At 33.2% G+C, this 21,223-nt stretch overlaps 1 protein-coding gene across 1 annotated transcript; it reads right to left on the bottom strand.

The window, feature by feature from the left end:
- Positions 1-3,617: 3,617 nt before the first annotated feature.
- On the bottom strand, positions 3,618-10,210 carry LOC141697505 (uncharacterized). Its single transcript, XM_074501911.1, has 5 exons — positions 9,959-10,210; positions 8,412-8,535; positions 7,776-8,158; positions 7,132-7,429; positions 3,618-5,000 (listed from the first exon to the last, which is right to left on the bottom strand). The coding sequence occupies exons 1-5, from the start codon at positions 9,982-9,984 to the stop codon at positions 3,900-3,902; spliced, it is 1,932 nt and encodes a 643-aa protein (XP_074358012.1). The 5' UTR covers positions 9,985-10,210; the 3' UTR covers positions 3,618-3,899.
- Positions 10,211-21,223: the final 11,013 nt, after the last annotated feature.

Here is a 21,223-nt window from a genome sequence, read left to right as displayed (position 1 = left end):
TACATTCAACGAATGTGGCTCATTGTCATTCGACGGATAATCCTTTTGATTATTCGCCTAATACTTATTATCATCCATCGAATCCACATCCCTTGAAAGTCCTTCAACCAGATTGAAATCAAGCTTCTCCTTATTCTTTTTCCAGGTTGCATCACAAAAAGATTCTATACCTTGAACTTTAGTAATTTGAGCATGGACTTCTCTAGATAATTTTCATGCCTCAATTACTTTCTGTTCTCGTTCAAGTTGCTTTCTTAAAATCTCTTCTTTCTTTAAACATTCAATTAATTCATCCTTGGCAGTTTTACATTCAATTCTCAATTTTTCAAACTCAATGAATTAAGACTCTAGCACATTATTCCTCTCACTTAAAAACAAATTATTTTCTTTAATTTTAGCATTTTTCTTAGTGAGAGACTTAAGACTTACACACAAATGATACAGCTCAGTAGACATGTCATTGATGTCATCATTGCACTCAGACTTAGTTAAATGTGCTAGGTTAGTGGTGATTATCTTATTACTGCATGAACTAACTTCTGTTTCATCTGATTTGGCCATTAGGGCTAGATTGACATAGTTTGTTTCTTCATCTTCATCTAATCCATCTGCAGCCCAGTCATTTTCTTATATAATGAAAGCCCTTTCCTTTTGCTTGAGCAACTCAAAGTTTTTTTGCTTGTAATCAACAGGCTCAAACTTTTTTTACCAGAATCAGGCTTCCTGCACTCACTTGCAAAATGACCTGCCAAGCCATACTTGAAACACTTAAATTTAGACTTATCAACCATGTTTCTGTTTAACTTAGTTGCTTCAATATTCTTCTTGAATTTAGGCTTGGCAAATCTCCTGGATAGAAAAGCAAGATGCTCATCTATGTCATCCATGTCATCTTGGCTCAACTGTTCTTCATTCTCAGCTACCAGCCATTCACCCTTGCTTTCACAGACCCTTGAGTTTGATGTAGATTCAACAACTTCAATCTTCATCTCCTTTTCCTTTTCTTGCTCAGCAACTAGTGTAATGGATCCTCCTTTCTACCTTCCTTTATCCATCTTTTCATCTTGCTCAATTTCAAGCTCATAGGTTTTTAGAATTTCATACAATCTTTCCAAGGTGAATTCCTTGTAATCTTGAGAGTTTTTTTAAAGAGACTGTCATGGGCTTCCATTCCTTTGAAAGAGATCTAAGAAATTTAAGATTTGAGTCTTTTGTTTGATAGACCCTTCCATGCAACTTGAGAGCATTCAGTAGCTTTTGAAATCTACTAAATATATTAGTGAGTGACTCACTTTCTTCATAGTGAAAATGCTCATATTGCTGAATCAAGAGCTGCATTTTGTTCTCTCTTACTTGCTCAGTACCATCACAAATAATTTGAATTGTGTCCCAAACCTCTTTTGTTGTTTTGCAATTTATGATGTTGTCAAACATATCACCATCAACACCATTAAACAGTATGTTCATGGCCTTTTTATCTTTCCTGACTTGTTCAATGTCTGGATAAGACCATTCATGTCTGGGCTTTGGAACTGATGTCTCATTTCCTGTAGCAGCTCTCATAGGAACATGATGACCTCTCTCAATGCAGTCCACATAAGCTTCATCTTGAGAAAGAAGATGTAGGTGCATCTTCACCTTCCAGTGGTGATAGTTGTCTTTGTCCAGAAATGGAATTTTCACTCCAACATCCTTTCTGATCATCTTGCTGATTGTGGTGATCTTTACACTCTTTGTATTTTCAAGAGCTTGCTCTGATACCAATTGTTAATCTCAAACAATGCAACAAGAATTACAGAAAGGGGGTTGAATGTAATTCTGGCTAATTTTTTTAATTTTTAGAATGTTCTTACTTATTATATAACTGTGTTTAATTTTGCAAGAAGTGCGGAATGAGAATATAATAGAAATCAAAACACAAAGCAGTACAACACAAAGTTTTAAAACTTTCTGATGGATTTGAACTTATCCACCAGATATATATATAAAGTTGAGAACTCTATGATGCCTGAATAGCACACAACTGCTTACAAGAGAACTTACAGAATTACAAAGAGATTCTTAACAAATACAACCTTTTTTATCTCTCTGAAAATAATGTTTAATCAATTAAGTTGTTCTACTTGTTACACTTGGTTTATATATCATTAAGTTACATGATAGTAAGACAAAACAATAAGATAAACTGAATCTAGTCTAACTTAATGTTGCTACATTACTCTGTCCAGTATCTTTGAAAATCTTCATAATCGCATGGAAATGGTAATGCTTCCTTATTCTCTAAATCCTGCAATTAGGCTGCCACATTCCATTTGCAAACACCTGACGCATGTGACTGTGTTGTCACTGTCAATTGCTATTTTGAATATTATCATCCGTCGGGAGCCTTGTTGATTATCTGTCGGGAGTCTTTGTAGATCATCCGTCGGGAGTCTTTCTGTCACTTGATAATATTTCACTTATGCAGAATTACAAGACATCTTATATTTACAATTAGCCAACCTAATCTGCATATCAATCTAGTAGTCAACATGACTCAAAGAATCCTACATTATCTACTCAACTAAAACATTTTTGTTTGCAGAATTGTGTTACGATACTTATTATTACATAAGCTACACTCTCGATGGATGTTAAATTGTCATCCATCGGGATTATAAAATTCATCCGTTGGGATTATATTAGAACATCCGTCGAGAGCTAAAAAACACTAAGTTAAATCTATTAAGATGTTTTGTTCAACTTATCATCAAGTTCACAACATATTTCTAACAATAATTTAAAGTTTTATGTGTAATAAAATAAAATGGATAATGAGTGTAAATTTATAAGTAAATCTTATATGGGTAATAATAACTTTTAAGATTATATAGATATTATAGTTGTAATTAAACATGGCATAATGGGTAATGATTCAAAGAATCGAAATTTATGAAATGAAACTTAGATCCATTTCGACATTCAAATCATGTAATCCAATATTAATTTGAAAACGAATTTAAATCAATTTTAAAAATTGCACAAACCGAAACCCGCATTGCTAAATTTGATATAATTTAAAATCGATCAAAATCAAATAATTTATCATCTAAGCCGATATGAATTAAAATATGTGATCCAATATAAATTTAAATTGGAAAAATGATTACATGCATTTCTATTTTTTACCCCTCTGTGTCTCTGCACATAACTGCAAAATATGTTTACACATAAAAGAAACCTAACTTGGAATTTCTTTTCTGCTCAGTTCTGTCCCTAATTATTCACATAAAATCGACACGGCCTTCAACTATTACCTGCTCTTTTAATTTGGGTGTCTATCACTAATTCCTAAACCACATGATTCATCAGCAGTGTTCTCTTCCTAACTTTACCAATGCATAAACTCGTTTATCAATTATTTCAAATGGCATCTAGCGGCTCTTTAAAGGATTAAGGAGGTGAGGGTTCGAATTTGTCAAAATGAATGTGACGGTTTTCAGTGATTCCAAAAAGATGGATACGTTCCCATGTATTAATCCGTGTCCATAATTTGGGACACTATAACTACACGCTTAGAGCTTTATGTATGAGTGATTGAGTGATACCAGTTTCTCGGATCAACTGGACATGAAATATTATGTTTAAGCTAACACCCGAAATTACATACGTTGATTAGACCTCCAATCCTCCAATTTTTTGATGCACGGCATTGTATACAAGCAGCATCTCTATACAAGACGACGAGCAGATGGCATTTCAACAGCCATAGAAACTCAAGACAGCTAAATATCCAAAATGCATCTATAACATAAATGAAAACATACATGATCTGTATATAAACATCAAATCACATACTTCCTAGGCCTTCCCGCTGCACAGTATTTAGCTGAGAAACAGAACACATTTATTTCAAGCATCTATCTGTACATATATTGCCTGGGATCATTGTACTGCCTGGGATCATTGTACTGCCTGGGATCATCATAATGCCTGGGGTCATTATAATATTGTGAATGAGACGGATGACGTATTCCTATGTCCCTATTTGCAGCATGTCCTGAAAGTGCATCATCGGCTGTCATCCTTGGCACCATTTCTCGGTAAGGAGGATAATCCGGGTATACATATCTACTGGCAGATGGTAGACCAGCATTTAAACGAGGATCAGTGGAGCTGTTAGTTAGGGCAGCATAACGATCTGAATCCAACATAGTACGGAAGATTGGAAACGTTGTCGGGAGTGTTGATCTAGGGTCCATGTAAGGATTCGTGCGGGTGGTAAAAAGTCCATCACTAGGGCTGCTTGATTGAGAATGCATGTAAGGGCTGGGAAAAAATCTATCTCCTGCAGGTCCAGGAGTAATATTTCTCGAGCTTAGTTCTGACCCAGAAGTCTGAAAGTGGTCTTGGGCAGTTGTTTCATGCTGAAAACCAGTTGGCAACCTAAAAAGACCAGCAGATCCAACAGGGAACTCAAATCTATTCTCATTCCTCATAATAGGAACTGAAGGATCCCTGTTCCTCATTGATCCAGGATTTGATACTGGAGATCTATTTAGATTCTGTTTAAGTGAAGCCTTGGCTTGTTGCAGGGCCTCCAAGACAGATCCAAGTTCATTGGAGGTATCATGAGGCATCAAAGCAAATTGATCTGCATTTTCAGAAGCTTCTTTGTTCAAACTGTTGGTAGTGCCGGAGAATACTTCTGTCTTCTCTTTCCCGGAGACACCAATATATTGGCTCACAGGTGGCAGATAATTATGAGCTAGTGACTGCTGTTGATCAAAAGTACTTTTAGCCATTGAAACTGCAATCTCTGATGATTGGGATTCAAAAGCAACATTGCTGATAGATTTCTGATCTCTACCAAGTTCATAACTAACCGATAAACCCTCATCTGTTAAGCTTGGTTCTTGGTTACAGGACACAAACGTGTCTTCGCCGAATGGCGAAGCTGGTTCCCGACTTCCATCCCTATCTTCAGTGACATCTGATTGGTTTCCCCCGTCAATGGAAACCTAAACCATTCATGGTCAACAACAATGAGTCCTAATGAGGGAATTAATTGGTTGCATAAGATCATTCAAACATTTAAAACTGAACTCTACACGAAAGGGTTTTGGTCCAGTAAAATCTTAGAAAATATGTGAGAAAATATAGGACCAAATACTAGCAAATTGCAAGAATTTAGCAATGTCTCTGAACCTAATAAGCATCTCTTGTCAGAAATATGAAAAGAGGGCTTCCCTCACAACCAAAGCCAAATTAGTTTTAGTTTATAGAAAGCACTGCGAACTACAACAATACTATACTACAAATTTTATTCTGAACAGTACAGATAGGGGTCCGTAGATGACCATGTATACTCCAAAATAGTGATGGTGGATTTGAATCTGATTCCTACTGGTATTCTAATTTAGGTTGCTGCATATTTTGGAATTTATATTGTGTTTCTCTGTTTACAAATGTGCATTATAATACTGTATAGATTTTTTTTTTGCCAGAATAATACTGTATAGATTTTTAAAAACTAGATTTAGTCACTAACATGACCACAAAAGTATTGTTATATAAATTTTTAAGCTCAACAATACAATGAAAAGGCTAAAAATTAAGCTCAATTTACCTTTCTCTAATTGGCCCAAATTACACTACTAATCATCTCAAGTTCAACTTTAATAGTATACTAGCACGGTCTTTTTTACTAAATTTTTCTGATTTTATTTACATAGAACTATACAAGTTTATGATATTTAGTGTTTCTTTTTTTCTTTTATTTTTAGACAGAAAAAATTCATTATTTTAAGTTATTTCTTATTTTTTTTATGATGTACTGAAAGCATCATGAATAAGTTGAGGCAAATATTGAATTTAAAATTTCATATGTTACTTTTTTTTTGGAAAAAAAATATATTTTTCATTTTCTTTTCCAGGTTTAAAATTGATATAAGCTATACTTTTATGTTAATATTATTGATTTTAAAAAATTAGTCGTCTACACTAAAATATAACAGCCAAACTTGAGATCTTTTTTATAGTTGGTTTCGTTAACCTATTTTTTTGTTTTAACTCATTTTTTAGGTTAACCTATTTTTTAAAATTTTTGTATTATATTTAAATTATATTTTAAATATTATATACTAATACTTAGAGTCCTACTTACAATCTAATATCTTATCAAATATTATCAACGTACATAAAGTTTCATGAAAAATTGACCAAATTGTGCGCTGACTGTGGCCTTATCTACCCACCTTGTGCTCAATAAGAAAATGTGTATCGCCAATAAGAAAATGCGTATAGCCTGATAGTTTGAAACACCCATGCAATGAATTCTTGCCACAGCATAACTATTCTATGGAAAAGTATTCTCGTGGGCCTTTACAATAATTACGAGTCACAATTCAGATTATTGGGTATACATTGCGCATCTATAACATGCGCATGTTTTAAAAGTGTTTAGTATAATATTTTATTTTTATTGTTAAAGTATACATCTAATGCACTTGGTCTAGATATCGATAATGAAGTAAAGTAGTAAAAACTTAGTTTCATACCTTTTGCTTAATTTAAATATTAGTTTATACATAGAATTAAGATTGCGAAAGGATTGAAAGGAAACATTAAACTGATATAAAACATCTATAGAATATAGAATATACTGCATTAGGTTTAAAAATTGATCTTTAGTAGTAACCAACAAATATATAATATGGAACTGAAACTGTAACAAGATTGAAAGTAAATTTAACTCTTTAATGGATTAAATAAATAAAAGTAATATAATATTTAAACATTAAGCTGACCGCCGAAAATTAAAACTGAATGACCAACTACAAAAGATCTGTGATCCGCTTAAAAAAACTCTAGTGTAGATATAGATTATAGATCGGGTGTTTAGGTGCATGCTATATGTTGTATTTCAGTGCACTATGAAATAGTGCATCATTTTCAACTAAAAGCCCAAGCCAGGGACCAAATTAATGCTGTAATGTGGAATCCAAAGAAGATTATTAATTTGGTATCCAGGGAGAAGCACTCATGCTGTACTGTACTCCTATCATACGTAACTTAAAACCACATTATAATTGAAAATAGAATTTAAAGATGTAAAGCAATGTTAACTTAGTTCAAGGCAGTAAGACTAACCGGTGTACGACTGTTTGTTTCTGTGAACTTCTCTTCCCAATCTCTTTGAGCTTTTTCCTCTGCTTCATACTGCTGTATGAGTTGCGCTTGTTGTTCTAAAGCTATTTCCATATCTTTGTCTTCGCCATGAGCACTTGATGGGTGACCATTAGATAATATTTGATTTTCCAAGACCTCTGAAGGTTCTTTCGAGATTTCAGGCACATTATCAGCGGAAGTAGGAACATACGGACTTTCAGCTACTTCACCTTCTAAAGGAAGTCTACTAGTATCAATTTGCAGTTGATCAGTAGCTGATCTGAAAAGACAAGACAAACAACATTTTAAATATATAAAAAAAAGTTCCCCTGCAATTTATAAGAGGAAAATTGAAAGTGGTACATGCATGAAGATTACAAACATCTACACATGCTTCAGCAGTATCTACCAAACTTGGAGGAAATCACACCTCCACCTATGTAAACTTTCTCATATACTTATGTTCATTATTACATGAATCTCGGCTACGTGCAAATGTCTACTATATCCTGATCTAACATAACATTTGTAAGCAATTGATACTTTAATGGTGAAATGCTCTAGTGAGAAGGGGGGGGGGGGGGGGGGTTTGAGAGAGAGAGAGAGAGAGAGTGAAGAAGATATACGTAGTCTCCTTGCGTTTAATTCGGCGACATGATTTGCCAACTTGTTTTGGTGATGAATTAGCACTTGAGATAACACTTCCATGCCGCCTTCTAGACGAATCCTTGTACTTCTTTTCAAGAAAACGCGAAGAATCCTTCTCACTTTTCCAAGACAAGCTTCTACCGCACGATTTCTCATCAGTTAAGTTTTCTTCCTCCATCAAGGAACTAGGACCAACCTCAGATCCAGATGGAGTTGCTTCCTGATCAGAACTCGAATCATACTCCTCCGATAAATCAGTTGCCCCACTGCTTTCTAAGATGGCAAGGACATCTGCTGTTGCCTTCTCAGCTTTCATTCTTTCCAATGACACGATCTTTAGCTGCTCCTCCAGTTCCATTACCTTTACATTTCACATTCCAATCCAAAATTTTAAGATTGCAGAAAAAAATTAAAGGATATAATGCAATTATAAAAAAGAAACAAAGGGATTAGGGAGAGGGAAGAGGAGATTAAGGGAGGGGTGGGGGACCAACTAAGAAAATCAGGGTTCAGTTTTTTTTTCCTTTGTTTCTTCATGGAAGAATGCAGGATCCAAATTTAACACATATACAGTAACACAAACACACACACACACTGAAAATATTGAGACTAACCCTTCTGGCCAACTCATCAGCTCTTTGCCTTGCTGATCTTGATACAGATCTTTCAGATAGCAATCGTGCTCGAAGAAACTCAATTGTCATTGCAGTTGACTCCTCAATGTCAATACTAGCATTTCTGGTAATTTAGAAAGTATATGATTACAGCTTGTAGAAACTACTAGTAACAGAAGTACAGAACAGACCAGGGATACTACACACACTTCACAAATATTTTATTTTCGACAGATATATTCTCAATGAAAAAGTATCTCTACTTGCATCTTACAAAATAAGAATAAGAGAACAGAAAACCCAGAATTGAAAGAGAAATTCCTCATGCAACCAAATCCACCAGTAAAGAAGAAAAGAAACTGAAGTCAAATTGCACCTTATACAATAAGATAAACATCAATTTATAATATATAATTCTTCAATATAATGTATTTTAAGTTTACAAGTAATACATGAAACCAGCATTGGTAGTAGATGTACTTTAATCATATATTTTTAAAACCTCAGCATTGTGTAGCTCCATCGCAATTTTTTTCTACAAAGGCTGCAACTTTGCTTTGTACCTATTTAGCTAGTTCGCCATTATATCATGTAACCAGTTCAGCCCAACTAATAACGGAAACAGTTTTCATTTAGTATGGGGTAGAGAGTCAGTAATGTTGAACAAGTTTAGGATACTATCCGGCAAATGGTAGAGAATTATTTGACTGCATGCCAAGTATAGTGATTCTTATTTATAGCAGCGGGTAAAATTTTTCAAAACTTTTATTTTGTCCATATTCTCTAAATCACTGCTCTTAATGCCACCCATAACTGTTTTTCTTTTTAAACCCAGTATTATTAAAAGCGCAACATGCACCAAAGCACAAAGGGCTCCAACTTAATACTAAACTTAATTCCTAAATAATCCCATGGACTAAATTCTATCACTGCCTAGCTTAAGGAGGTACTGAAAAGTCCATACCGCATGACTAAAAAAGACAATAAGTTATAACAACATATTGTCAACACTAAGCATTCCTTATAATTTTCGGAAGCAAGCAATAAATAATTACTTGACACGTAATTTTATGGATGCTAATAGCTAACGAAATGCAAGAAAATCTAGGCAGCATTAAAAGTTTTAAGGCTCGACTGATACTTAAGCTAGGCAGCTCGAGTCTTTGACTAGGCTTGCTACAGTGTTATAGTGATATCTGGTAGATTTAAAAATTCAACTAGTACTGTTCCTAACGATAAAAAAAGCAGAACGATATTGAACATCGAAAGTACATAAACAAATAAGCCCATCTAGTCATCGACAAACCCTAACTAATGCTAAGTTCATAGACACAATAAACAGAACAGATCCACTATAAAATGCCATGAAAAAGCTTAACAATTCTAAATTTTCCTAAATAAACAACAAGAAATCAACCAATTCAATTGAACAACTAGGCGAGTTGAAAACAATTAGTAATCAAACAGGATCATCGCATAAAGAGCAATATATAGAAAATTAAACGTACATACATCATAGAAAAATGATTAAATTATAGAAATAATACCTCTGATCTAGGGCTTCGTTCGACATTTTCGGAGCAAAATAGCTCCGGTTACAATTCAAATTTATTTGTAGTGATTGAGAGAGAGAGAGAGTGAAAAATATATAGAGACAGAGGGAGGTTGTACGTATAGAATGGGGGGTTTTGATGGCCTGACCTGACCCTCTCTCTGGGAGGATTCTTTGTGGTGGACTAGGAGAAATGGTGTGCTTCCATGAGGGTAGCCTCGGAATAAACGATCTTATTTTTATTTCCAAATTTCTCCCATTAAACATCCCTTCTATTAATCCCGCATGGAATATTTTATGATACAATGGAATATTTCATGATACTCCGTTTGTCTATCATTTCTAAAAAATTGTCCCACATCTTGTTAACTAAATAAAAAATATATTTTTATAATTTTTTTTAATTTTCTTTTCTTAACAAAACTAAAATATTTAAATTTTTATTCAATTTTTTTTTAAAAAAAGTTATTGAAGTATAATTTTTATTTATCTTAAAGTGCGTGTCAGACACTCTTCTAGTAACGATAACAATCGAGAGGGACGGAGGGAATACAATTTAAGCGCATTTAATTATCTACGAGCTTAGATCAAGTATTTACTCATTATAAATTTTATATTAAATTTTTAATTTGAACTAAATTGATAATACGTTTTGTTTGAAAATGATAATTAATTATATTAGTTATGACATCATTCTTTTATCTTGTTAAATAGATATGTCATTATTTTTGGAAAATAAGGGGGATTGGTTAGAAAAATTATTTTGAAAATAAAATTTATTTTAACTGAAAAGGTAATTTGGCAGTTATTTGTAATTATATTATTATTATTATTATTGTTATTGTTATAATTATTATATTAAATAAACTTGTCAGTATATTTACAAGAAATACACTGAAATTGATAACGAGCTATTCATGGGGCAGATTTATTTGTGAAAGTAGGATGGATTTTCTCTCAATTTAACACAGCATACAATACATGGATGACTCAATATGGGCTGGGGTTAGCTCAGCCCGGCAGTGGGCCATTAAAATTTTTTAGCTTATTAAACATGCAGTCCTGGTGAGAAAAAAATAAGCCCCTATATATTTCAAACTCAGCCCAATGTTTTGTTGAAAAAAATTCAGCCCAATAAATGTATATATTGATAGCGCTGAGCCCAATTAAAAAAATTGGGATATAAAACTTAAAAATTAAAAATTAAAAAAAAAACACAAACTAATTAAAAAGTTCAAAAAGGTAAAACTCATTCGCATCTTGGAATTCTTTACCCTTCTCTGACTGGCCGACTGGATACCACCAATTAACATGTGAGTATCTTTTACTTTTTCAATATTCAATTAGTTTTGAATAAAATATTTATACGAGTATAAGTGTAATGTGTGCGTCGTTCTGTGTATACGGGCGTGTATATATGTTCTTTTCCAATTGTACTAGTTGAGAAATTAGGTTATGATTATTTTATATTATTTTTGATCAATCCTTATCTAATACTCCCTCTGTCCCATTGAATTCTCTACATCAATTTTTTGCACGTTTTTCAATGCTTATTTAAAGTATAACTCCATTATATATATTTTTTTAAAAAATTATGTATAAAAGTTTTATGTTTAAACTTTTATTCAAAAAAAAAATAAAAAAATTACGAAACTATATTTTATAGAGGCCTCGAAATGTGTGCAATTAGTAACCGTAGTGAAATCAACGGGACGGAGGGAGTAGTTAATTATGTTATTTTGGTTGAATACGCCGAGAAGTTTAATCCGTAAAGCACAATATATAGTTCCAAATTTATAATGAAGTTAAAAATTAATTTAAATTAAATGACGAAATTTTAAATCTATTATAATTTGTTATGTACTTGTATGAATTAAATGTAATGTTTATTTTGACTTGTTGCAGGAGTCAAGATCGAAAGAGTAAAACTTTATTTTCCTATTTTTCTACCCCTACAACAACAACAACTACTTGTACTGCTCCTATAGCTGCTCTTCGTGATCCTCCCACAACTACAACTCTTAGTGCCCCTCCTATACTACTCCTAGTACTCTTCCTACATCTACTACTAGTCATATTGATCTTGCATCTCTTGAGCGTGTCCTGAGTCTTCAACGTTCAATTTCAAAGTGTCCGACTAATGTTCTTGATGACATTAGACATGAATACATTAGCCTGGGAGCATGTCAATCTAATTTGCAAAAAGATCAATATCCACCTACACAGTTCGGAAATCAACGTTGTCGATTTCAAGCATCTTGGTTTGGCTCATGGACTTGGATAAAGTATTCAGTTTCAAAAGATGCGACATTCTGTTTTCCGTCTTTTTTATTTGATGATAATACATCTACACAACATGCATTTGCTATTGATGGATCCATGTGTTGAAAAAAGGACAATGATAATCAGAGATGTGCTTTCTTGGTGCATATTGGAACCATTAATTCACAAGATAAAAAGGCGGTGAAATTTCTTGAAGGATTGAAAAATGTTACACGGCATATTGACAAAGTCATGAATTGTCAATCTTTAGAAGAAGTAAAGAATAATAGACTGCGTCTGAGAGCTATCATAGAGGTTGTTCGGTACTTGACTTTGCAAGCATGTGCATTACGGGGTCAAGATGAATTATCAACTTCTCATAATAGAGGTAATCTTATTGAGAGGTCAAAATTTTTGGTCCGAGCATTGATATTTCAAATGTTTCTTGCCACATATACTTCCCAAAAGTACAGAAAGATATTTGGCATATCCTTACTTCTAAAGTAAGAAATAAAATCCGTGTTGAGGTAGGAGATTCCAAACTCTGCATTTTAGTTGATAAAGCTACATATACATTACATAAAGAACAAATGAATATAGTGCTTCGGTTTGTTGATGTTTATGGTATCAATCGTGAGTGTTTTTTGATATTGTTAATGTGCCTGATATAAGATCATCAACTCTTAAGAGATATGTAAGGCATATGTCATAGCCTATTTGTATATTCGAGGATTTAACTCAACTCAAATAAGAATGTAATAAGTAAATAGCGGATCTACCGTCAAAGAGATCTCGCAAAGTAATATCTGTCAAAGGATTCAGAAACAAGGTTCATCTACAGACTTGAGGAATTTATTCACTGGAAGAAGTTCAAGAAATTGATCATGCCTCAGTGATATAAATCAAGGTTGTGGATTTAATCAAGTGACAGAGATCTCGTCAGGGTATCAGAGAATTACAAGGATTTAATCTGAAGAAAATCAAGTATCAAAGTCAAGACATGAAGAAACGTCACGGAAGTTAGTCACTCATGAACCAGACAGTACATCGAGTGTTAACATTGAAGTGGTGGAATTGATTCATAATTGACTGTGATTATCAGAAGATTTTCAGAAGAATGGTTGATGCTCAAGATTAGTATTAATTCTCTATTAATTAATTAAGTCATATAATTTAATTAAGAAAATAAATTATATCTGTAAAGATTAATTTATTGATTAATTGAATTAATTGATTGATTAATTCAGAATTAATATTAAGGATTTTCAGAATTTAAATTGGATTAAAATCTATTTAAATTCAACAAGACAAATCTGATTGAACTAATATGACAATCGGTATGACAATCAATAGTCATACCGAAAGTCATGCTAGTACAAATAATTGTCTTGCCGAAAGTTACACTGGAAGAAAATTGTCTTGCTAGTTCAATCAGATAGTCTTGCTAGTTCATTTGATAGTCATACCGAAAGTCATACTAGCTCAACTGATTGTCTCACCGAAAGTCTTGCTAGTTCAAAAGGATTGTCATGCCAGCTCTATTCAATTCGTTTGATTACTTAAAGACAGAAGCAGCCATTGAACAAAAAAAATTTATCCAGAACACAGAAGTCAAGAACAAAGCAGAAAAGAAAAATAAGCAGCAATATTTCATCTTTTCATCTGCATATTTCAAAATCATATTTCTAGTTTTTATTGTTAAATCCAAACCACTAGAAATCTTTATCTTGCTCTTGTGTAACAATCTAGCGGATCAAAATCCCTAGAACTTAATCTCAAATCGCGTTTAGCATTTGATTCTAATTATTGCAAAAATAGAAAAAGTTCATGTCGAATTTATTCTAAATTTGTGATAATTAATTTGAGATTAATTCCTTGTAATCGATACAGTTGTTGTAACACCTTTCAAGTTTAATAATATTTTTATTTAACTTGAATTTTGTTTCACATTTTTTATTCCGCATTTAATTTGATTATTCGGTACTGTTTGTATTCAACCCCCCCTTCTACAAACACATTGGGACCTAACAAGATAAATATCCGATGTCCTAACACGGAATTATTTGAGCATTCATAATATGAGGGGTTAAATTTCAAAGTGTTAATTGAAGTGAAGGATTAATATCAAATTAATCATTAAACTTAATAGGATATCATTTCAATCAATAAATTATAATAAATATCAAACAAATATCCCAAAATCTGTGCTCGAGAACTAATTTTTTTTATGGAGTTTTATACATTTTTCTCGAATCATAGTACAACCAAATGAAAAGTTATGAATTCTAATATTTTAAATAATATAGTGAGACCTTAAAAATTTATCTACTATTTATTTTTAATTTTGTGGTTACCTTTTCTGATTTAAATAAAAATAATAAGTAGATAAAATTATAAAAATCTCACTATATTATCTAAAATACTAGAATTCATAATTTTTCATTTAGTTGTAATAAAATTCAATATATATATATATATATAGAACTTGACAAATATGATTTTAAATCTTGAACACAGATTTTGAGATATATGTTTGATATATATTATGAATTTAGTGATTCAAATGATACCCCATTAAGTTTGTTACCAACCCTTCAGTTCAGTGAGCACTTTGAAATTTTACCCATAATATGAGAGGCCGAGAATATGATGGTGCTAATAATATGTGTGGTGCATTTTATGATTTACAAGCTCTGTTTCTTAAAAATTGTGCATATGCTTATTATGTATATTATTTTGCTCACCGTTTACAACTAGCAATGGTTGGGGCTGCTGAGAAACAAGATCTTATTTGAAAATTCTTTTATATGTTGTCTAATGTGGTGAATATTGTTACTGGTTCTTCTAAACGACTACATGAGTTTTAGGCTGCACATGGCATAGAGGTTGATAATATGTGGCTAGTGATAGAAGACTTAATCAGATTGAAAATTTACAACAAACTGGACTTACAATATGGAATTTTCACTTTAATTGTGTTTGTAGCTTGATTGATAAGTTTGGTTCAATCATTATTGTGTTAGAAGATATTAATAATTGTAGTACTTCTTCGAACTCTATGCGTGGAGAAACTAGAGGTTCTTTAAAAGCACTAAAATTGTTTGACTTTTTATTTGTGCTACATTTGATGCATAAGATCATGCACATTCCAGATCTGCTTTATCGAGCCTTACAAACTAAATCAATTGATATCTTGAATGCCATGGATTCAGTTGCAACAACAATAGAATTACGAAATGAGGGTTTTGGTATTCTTTTGGATTATGTCATTGTCGGTGTGTGCAAAGTATAAAATTGATGTATCAGATATGAATGCTCGTTATATGAATAATATTCGTTATGTGAGAAAAATAAATGATATATCAGTTGAGTATCATTTCAATTATGATGCATTTAATTTTAAAATTAATTTTCAGTTGGAGGAGCTATAATATAGTTTCAATGATAATGAGGCGCATTTGAGAGGAAGTTCATCTTTGGATCCGAAGAACAATTTCAGGTTGTATGATATTGAGCAAATTTGTAGACTTGCTACTAGCTTTTATCCTGCTGATTTTGGACAACAGGAGATGCTTCATCATAAACTCCAACTTGATTGTTAAAAAATTACAAAATTGATGTAGTTAGGCATGCTAAGTTTAAGGATTTGTCTACTATTTCTGAGTTATGTCTACGATTGGTTGATACAGGAAAGGCAGAATAAGACATTTTGATTTATAGGTTGATTTGTCTTGTATTGACAATCCTTGTTTCTATAACAACTACGTAAATGGATTTTTCAGTTATGAAATTAGTTAAGACCGATATTCAAAATAAAATGGAGGAAACATATTTGAGAAATTTAATGCTTATCAACATTGAGAGGGAGTTTGTTGAAGATTTTGATCCAAATGAAGTGATATATGAATTTTATGCTCAAAAGAATCGCCTTTTACAACTGAAATGATGTGAGTAAATCTCAATTTAATTTTTTTACTGTAAATTAGTACGTTATTACTTATTATTTAGGTTAATAGCATGATTGAAATATGTGATTTTGCTTTTACATGTATATGCTAGCTTGCTCACTTATTTTTGTATAGAATTGATGAATGATATCCGTTACGTGAGACAAAGAGATGATATATCAGTTAAGCATCATTACCATTATGATGCATTTGATTTTGCAATTGATTTTCAGTTGGAGGAGCTACAATATAGGTTCAATGATAATGGAGCACATTTGAGATTAAGTTCATCTTTGGAACTAAAGAACAATTTCAGGTTGTTTGATATTGAGCACATCTGTACACTTTCTACTAGATTTTATCCTGCTGATTTTGGACAACAGGAGATGCTTCATCATAAACTCCAACTTGATTATTACAAAATTAATGTGGTTAGGCATGTTAAGTTTAATAATTTGTCTACTATTTTCGAGTTATGTCTACGACTGGTTGATACAGAAAAGGAAGAACAACACAGTTTGATTTATAGGTTGATTTGTCTTGTGTTAGGTCCCAATGTGTTTGTAGAAGGGGGGTTGAATACAAACGTTACCAAATAATCGAATAAAATGCGGAATAAAAAATGTGAAACAAAATTCAAGTTAAATAACAATATTATTAAACTTGAAAGGTGAACAACTGTATCGATTACAAGGTATTAATCTCAAATCAATTATCACAAATCTAGAATAAATTCGACATGAACTTTTTCTATTTTTGCAATAATTAGAATCAAATGCTAAAAGCGATTTGAGATTAAATTCTAGGGATTTTGATCCGCTAGATTGTTACACAAGAACAAGATAAAGATTTCTAGTTGATTGGATTTAACTTTACAATCTAGAAATTGATCTTGAATTAAGTAGATGAAAAATGAAATATTTGTTGCGGCTGCTGTGTTCTTGACTTGTGTGTTGGATTGGATTATTGATTTGCTGCTACTCTGTTTCTTTTTAATGAACAGCCGAATAGAATTGAACTGGCATGACAATCCTATAGCTGGCAAGACTTTCGGTAGGACAATGTTTACAACTAGCAAGACAATCAAAATGAACTAGCAAGACTTTCGGTAGGACAATGTTTACAACTAGCAAGACAATCAAAATGAACTAGCAAGACTTTCGGTAGGACAATGTTTACAACTAGCAAGACAATCAAAATGAACTAGCAAGACTTTCGGTATGACTATTGATTGTCATACCGATTGTCATATTAGTTCAAATAAATTGTCTTGCTGAATTAATAACAGATTTTAATCTAAACAGAAATTCTAATAAGACAATTAAATGTATTGGCATGACTTTCGGTATGACTATCAATTGTCATACCGATTGTCATACTAGTTCAAATGAATTGTCTTGTTTTGAATTTAAGCAGATTTTAAACCAATTAAAATCTTGTAAATCCTCAATATTAATTCTAAATTAATTAATCAATTTAATTCAATTAATCAATAAATTAATCTTTGCAGATATAATTTATTTTCTTAATTAAATTAAATGACTTAATTAGTTAATAGAGAATTAATACTAACCCTGAGCAGCATCCATTCTTCTGAAAATCTTCTGATAATCACAGTCAATTATGAATCAATTCCACCACTTCAACGTTGACACTCGATGTACTGTCTGGTTCATGAGTGACTAACTTCCGTGACGTTTCTTCATGTCTTGACTTTGACACTTTGATTTTCTTCAGATTAAATCCTTGTAATTAATGATACTCTGACGAGATCTCTGTCACTTGATTAAATCCACGATCTTGATTTATATCACTGAGGCATGATCAACTTCTTGAACTTCTTCCAGTGAATTAACTCCTCAAGTCTGTAGATGAACCTTGTTTCTGAATCCTTTGACAGATATTACTCTGTGAGATCTCTTTTGACGGTAGATCCACTATTTACTTATTACATTCTTATTTGAGTTGAGTTGAATCCTCGAATATACAAATAGGCTATGACGTATGACTTACAATCTCCCCCTATTTGTTTGTTAGACAATAACACACAAATACCTAGAGGATAACTCAACTAACAAATAAGAAAAAGATATAAAAAGAAATGCAAAGTAAATAGTAGAAAAGTTCTGGACCAGATTTAACATTTTCCAGATTCCAAGTAGATGTTCCTCTAGACTGAACATATCTTCAAGTAGTTCCATCTTCATTTGTACAACCACATTTCCTGTTGAGAAGCCCATATCTCTCTTGCTTCTCCCCCTATGAGAATCAACTGATTAAAGAAGATCACTTCGTTTACCACCTCTCCCGTACAATAGGATCCGCAGATAAAAACCAATGGTACTCCCCTAACAGCTTCTTCCCTTACTAGGAAATCACCTTGTGTTTACCACCTCTCCCGTACAATAGGATCCGTAGTTACAAACAACAATGGTGTGGTGTAGTGTACATTTTTAGGATCTTTTTCTTCCTCTCTGCTATTTCTCCCCCTTAGTTGAGGAATCCTCCAAACTATTACTTAAGCTTTTATCTCCCCCTTAAAGAAGGAATGTATGCCGTCGTCTGAAGGAGTTCTCATATTTCACTTGGTTGGAAAAGAAATAACAAGTGTTTCTCTTTCTTTCTCACTGTGAGTGTGTGATTTCGTTTTAGTGTACCTCACATGTGTTTCACTCTTCTCTCCACTCGTGTTTACACTCATTCTCACAAGTGTATCACTCTTCTCTCATAGCTCCATAATCCAGCTGTACCTGCAAGGAAAATCACCTTAGCCATCCTTAAGGAGGTCACAGGTGGTGCAATGGGAGTTCACAAATCCCCATCCTTGTTAAACTCGTCAGATGAATCTGAGTCATAATCTACAAGTTGCTAGTTTCCCTTTTAGGGTTCCAGATTTGAATTCTGGGAAGGTAAACAATGATCCAACGAATTTAGCATAAAGATCAAAGTTCCCTTCTAATGTCTATGAAGACATTTCCTTGTGACTCATCAGGTAATATCTGAATCATCGTCAACAAGTTGCCGATCTGCACCTATGTCAGATCCACTATCCGCAGATGCATCCAGGGGATTTAAGCCTGGGGAGGTAGACACTGACCACTGACATATGGCTTTTGGATCAGTATCCTCTCCTAACACCTGTAAAGGCAATTGGTCCATTAACGAACCTTAAACAATCGAATCTGACCTTAAAATGGTCGAAACTCTTGTTTCCGTCAACTCATCCTTTGTGTGTGTAACCTCTCCTTGTGCATCAATAATTGTTTATATTTGAAGTGGTGACACTACATCGGATACCTTGGCTGACAGGCAAAATTCAATAGACGCACCCTGTTGAGAGAATGAATCTAGTAACTGTTTTTGTGCCTTTTCAGCCATTACATCTTTTTGAGAAGATGTATGGGGGCTAGCAGTTGTCTCGGTTTAAATACTACTCATCTATGTATGAGACAGAGCTACTGGGTTGACTATAGAACCTTCCTTATGTGGTGCACTAAGGCACTATCTCCCTCACGCTCATTCATACTACATTTAGTGGTAAGAGAGTGTTGGTTGGTTCTGTTTTTGTGTTTGTCTTTACAGTCTGGGATAAACGTTGTGGGTTTTCAACCTCATGACTGTCAATGAAAGAGAGTCATTGGAGACTGAACCTGTAACACAGAATATATGGTAATAGAGAGAAAATGATTTAAAATAGTGATTTCAAAATATTTTACATGAAATAAGAAATCACTAATGTAGAAAGAAGTTTAATTTTTGTTTTTCAAAATGAATGAGTTTTTGATAAAACATTGATCACTTAGGGTAAAGTCTAAGTAATTCTCATTCATGTCAAAAGCTTACAAATATCTGCAACATAATGTTAACAACATATAATTGACCGATACTTGCCAAGTACTTTAGATACTAATTGTTATGTTGCATAAACAATATACCACTGCACATATAAAACAATATGATTGTGCTTAGTGATAAGATAGTTATTAATATGACGACTCTACTTATTCATATAAAATTATAACTTCTGTTAGAGTGCCATACCATGTCCTTGACGATTGCTTGAGCAGTATACTAGTTCATACCAACCTGAAGTGAGATTGTGAAGAAGAGATTGCATAGTCCAATAGATCTGCAACTGCAAAGTCCATGAACTGTGGTGCATTGACTTCCTCTTTTGACTCACCAACCAGGAGTACACTTGTACACATCTTACTAGAGTCCAATTCCAAGTGTAATGTGCAGCAGGTGCCTGATATGTCGTAATATTCTCAAGTCTCGTCACTGGTGCTATATGTTAGATGATGCTTCCTGATAATAACCTAGCACACTATACAAAATTTTCAATGATAACATTCCCAGCTTGCAAACAGCCATATCCCTCAGATAAACCTTTGCTGTTATCTCCAAAGGTAACCAGGGGGCCAGCTTTCTCAATCCTCATTTGATAGCAGGGCTCTATCTCCGGTCATATGTCTTGATGATCCACTGTCAAGAATCCACACTACCGGTTACACCTGTATATTGCCCTGCACTTCAAATGGATTAGACCTTCTTCGGAACCCAAACTTGGTTGGGCCCGGCATACTTGTAGAATTGTCCTTTGTCAGGCAAAACAACATTTTTAATTTTAACGATCTCAACATCCTCAATGACTGAACATTTGACCTTGTAAACAGCTTTAACAAATTTCTGTTTAAGCTTAGGCACAAATGTCTCCTTTCTAGCCTTAGAAGGACTAGCAGTCTTAGACCTATCATGCTTCTTGTTATTCACATGCTGACGAGGAGTAGTCTTATCATTAGACACATGCTTACCATTAAAATAAGCATACATCATATTAAAAGCACAAGACATACAATTAGAAACACCACATGCTTTATGAGAGTGATTAACAACAGGCAATTTATGCATGGTAGACATGGCATTATTGTTATCCAACTCATATGTGTCTGAGTTAGTCTTAGTTGCTTTCACAACTTTGACTGGAACTTTCGACTCACTTGACTTGGAAACAATCTTCTCATAAGCATGATCCTCAGCACGTATTTCTT

This window comes from Apium graveolens, chromosome 11, assembly GCF_009905375.1.
Source record: "Apium graveolens cultivar Ventura chromosome 11, ASM990537v1, whole genome shotgun sequence".
NCBI classification, from domain to species: Eukaryota; Viridiplantae; Streptophyta; class Magnoliopsida; order Apiales; family Apiaceae; genus Apium; species Apium graveolens.
Note: the sequence above shows the minus strand (reverse complement) of the source record. Positions and strands in the feature narration are given on the sequence as shown.

What these genes read in the sequence shown, in the direction of transcription:
- LOC141697505 (XM_074501911.1), bottom strand. Translation starts at nt 9,984, where the DNA reads ATGTCGAACGAAGCCCTAGATCAGAG. An exon ending in CTGATGAGTTGGCCAGAAGG is followed by an intron (nt 8,159 to 8,411) that starts GTTAGTCTCAAT and finishes TGAAATGTAAAG; the next exon opens with GTAATGGAACTGGAGGAGCA. An exon ending in AAACAAACAGTCGTACACCG is followed by an intron (nt 5,001 to 7,131) that starts GTTAGTCTTACT and finishes TGAATGGTTTAG; the next exon opens with GTTTCCATTGACGGGGGAAA.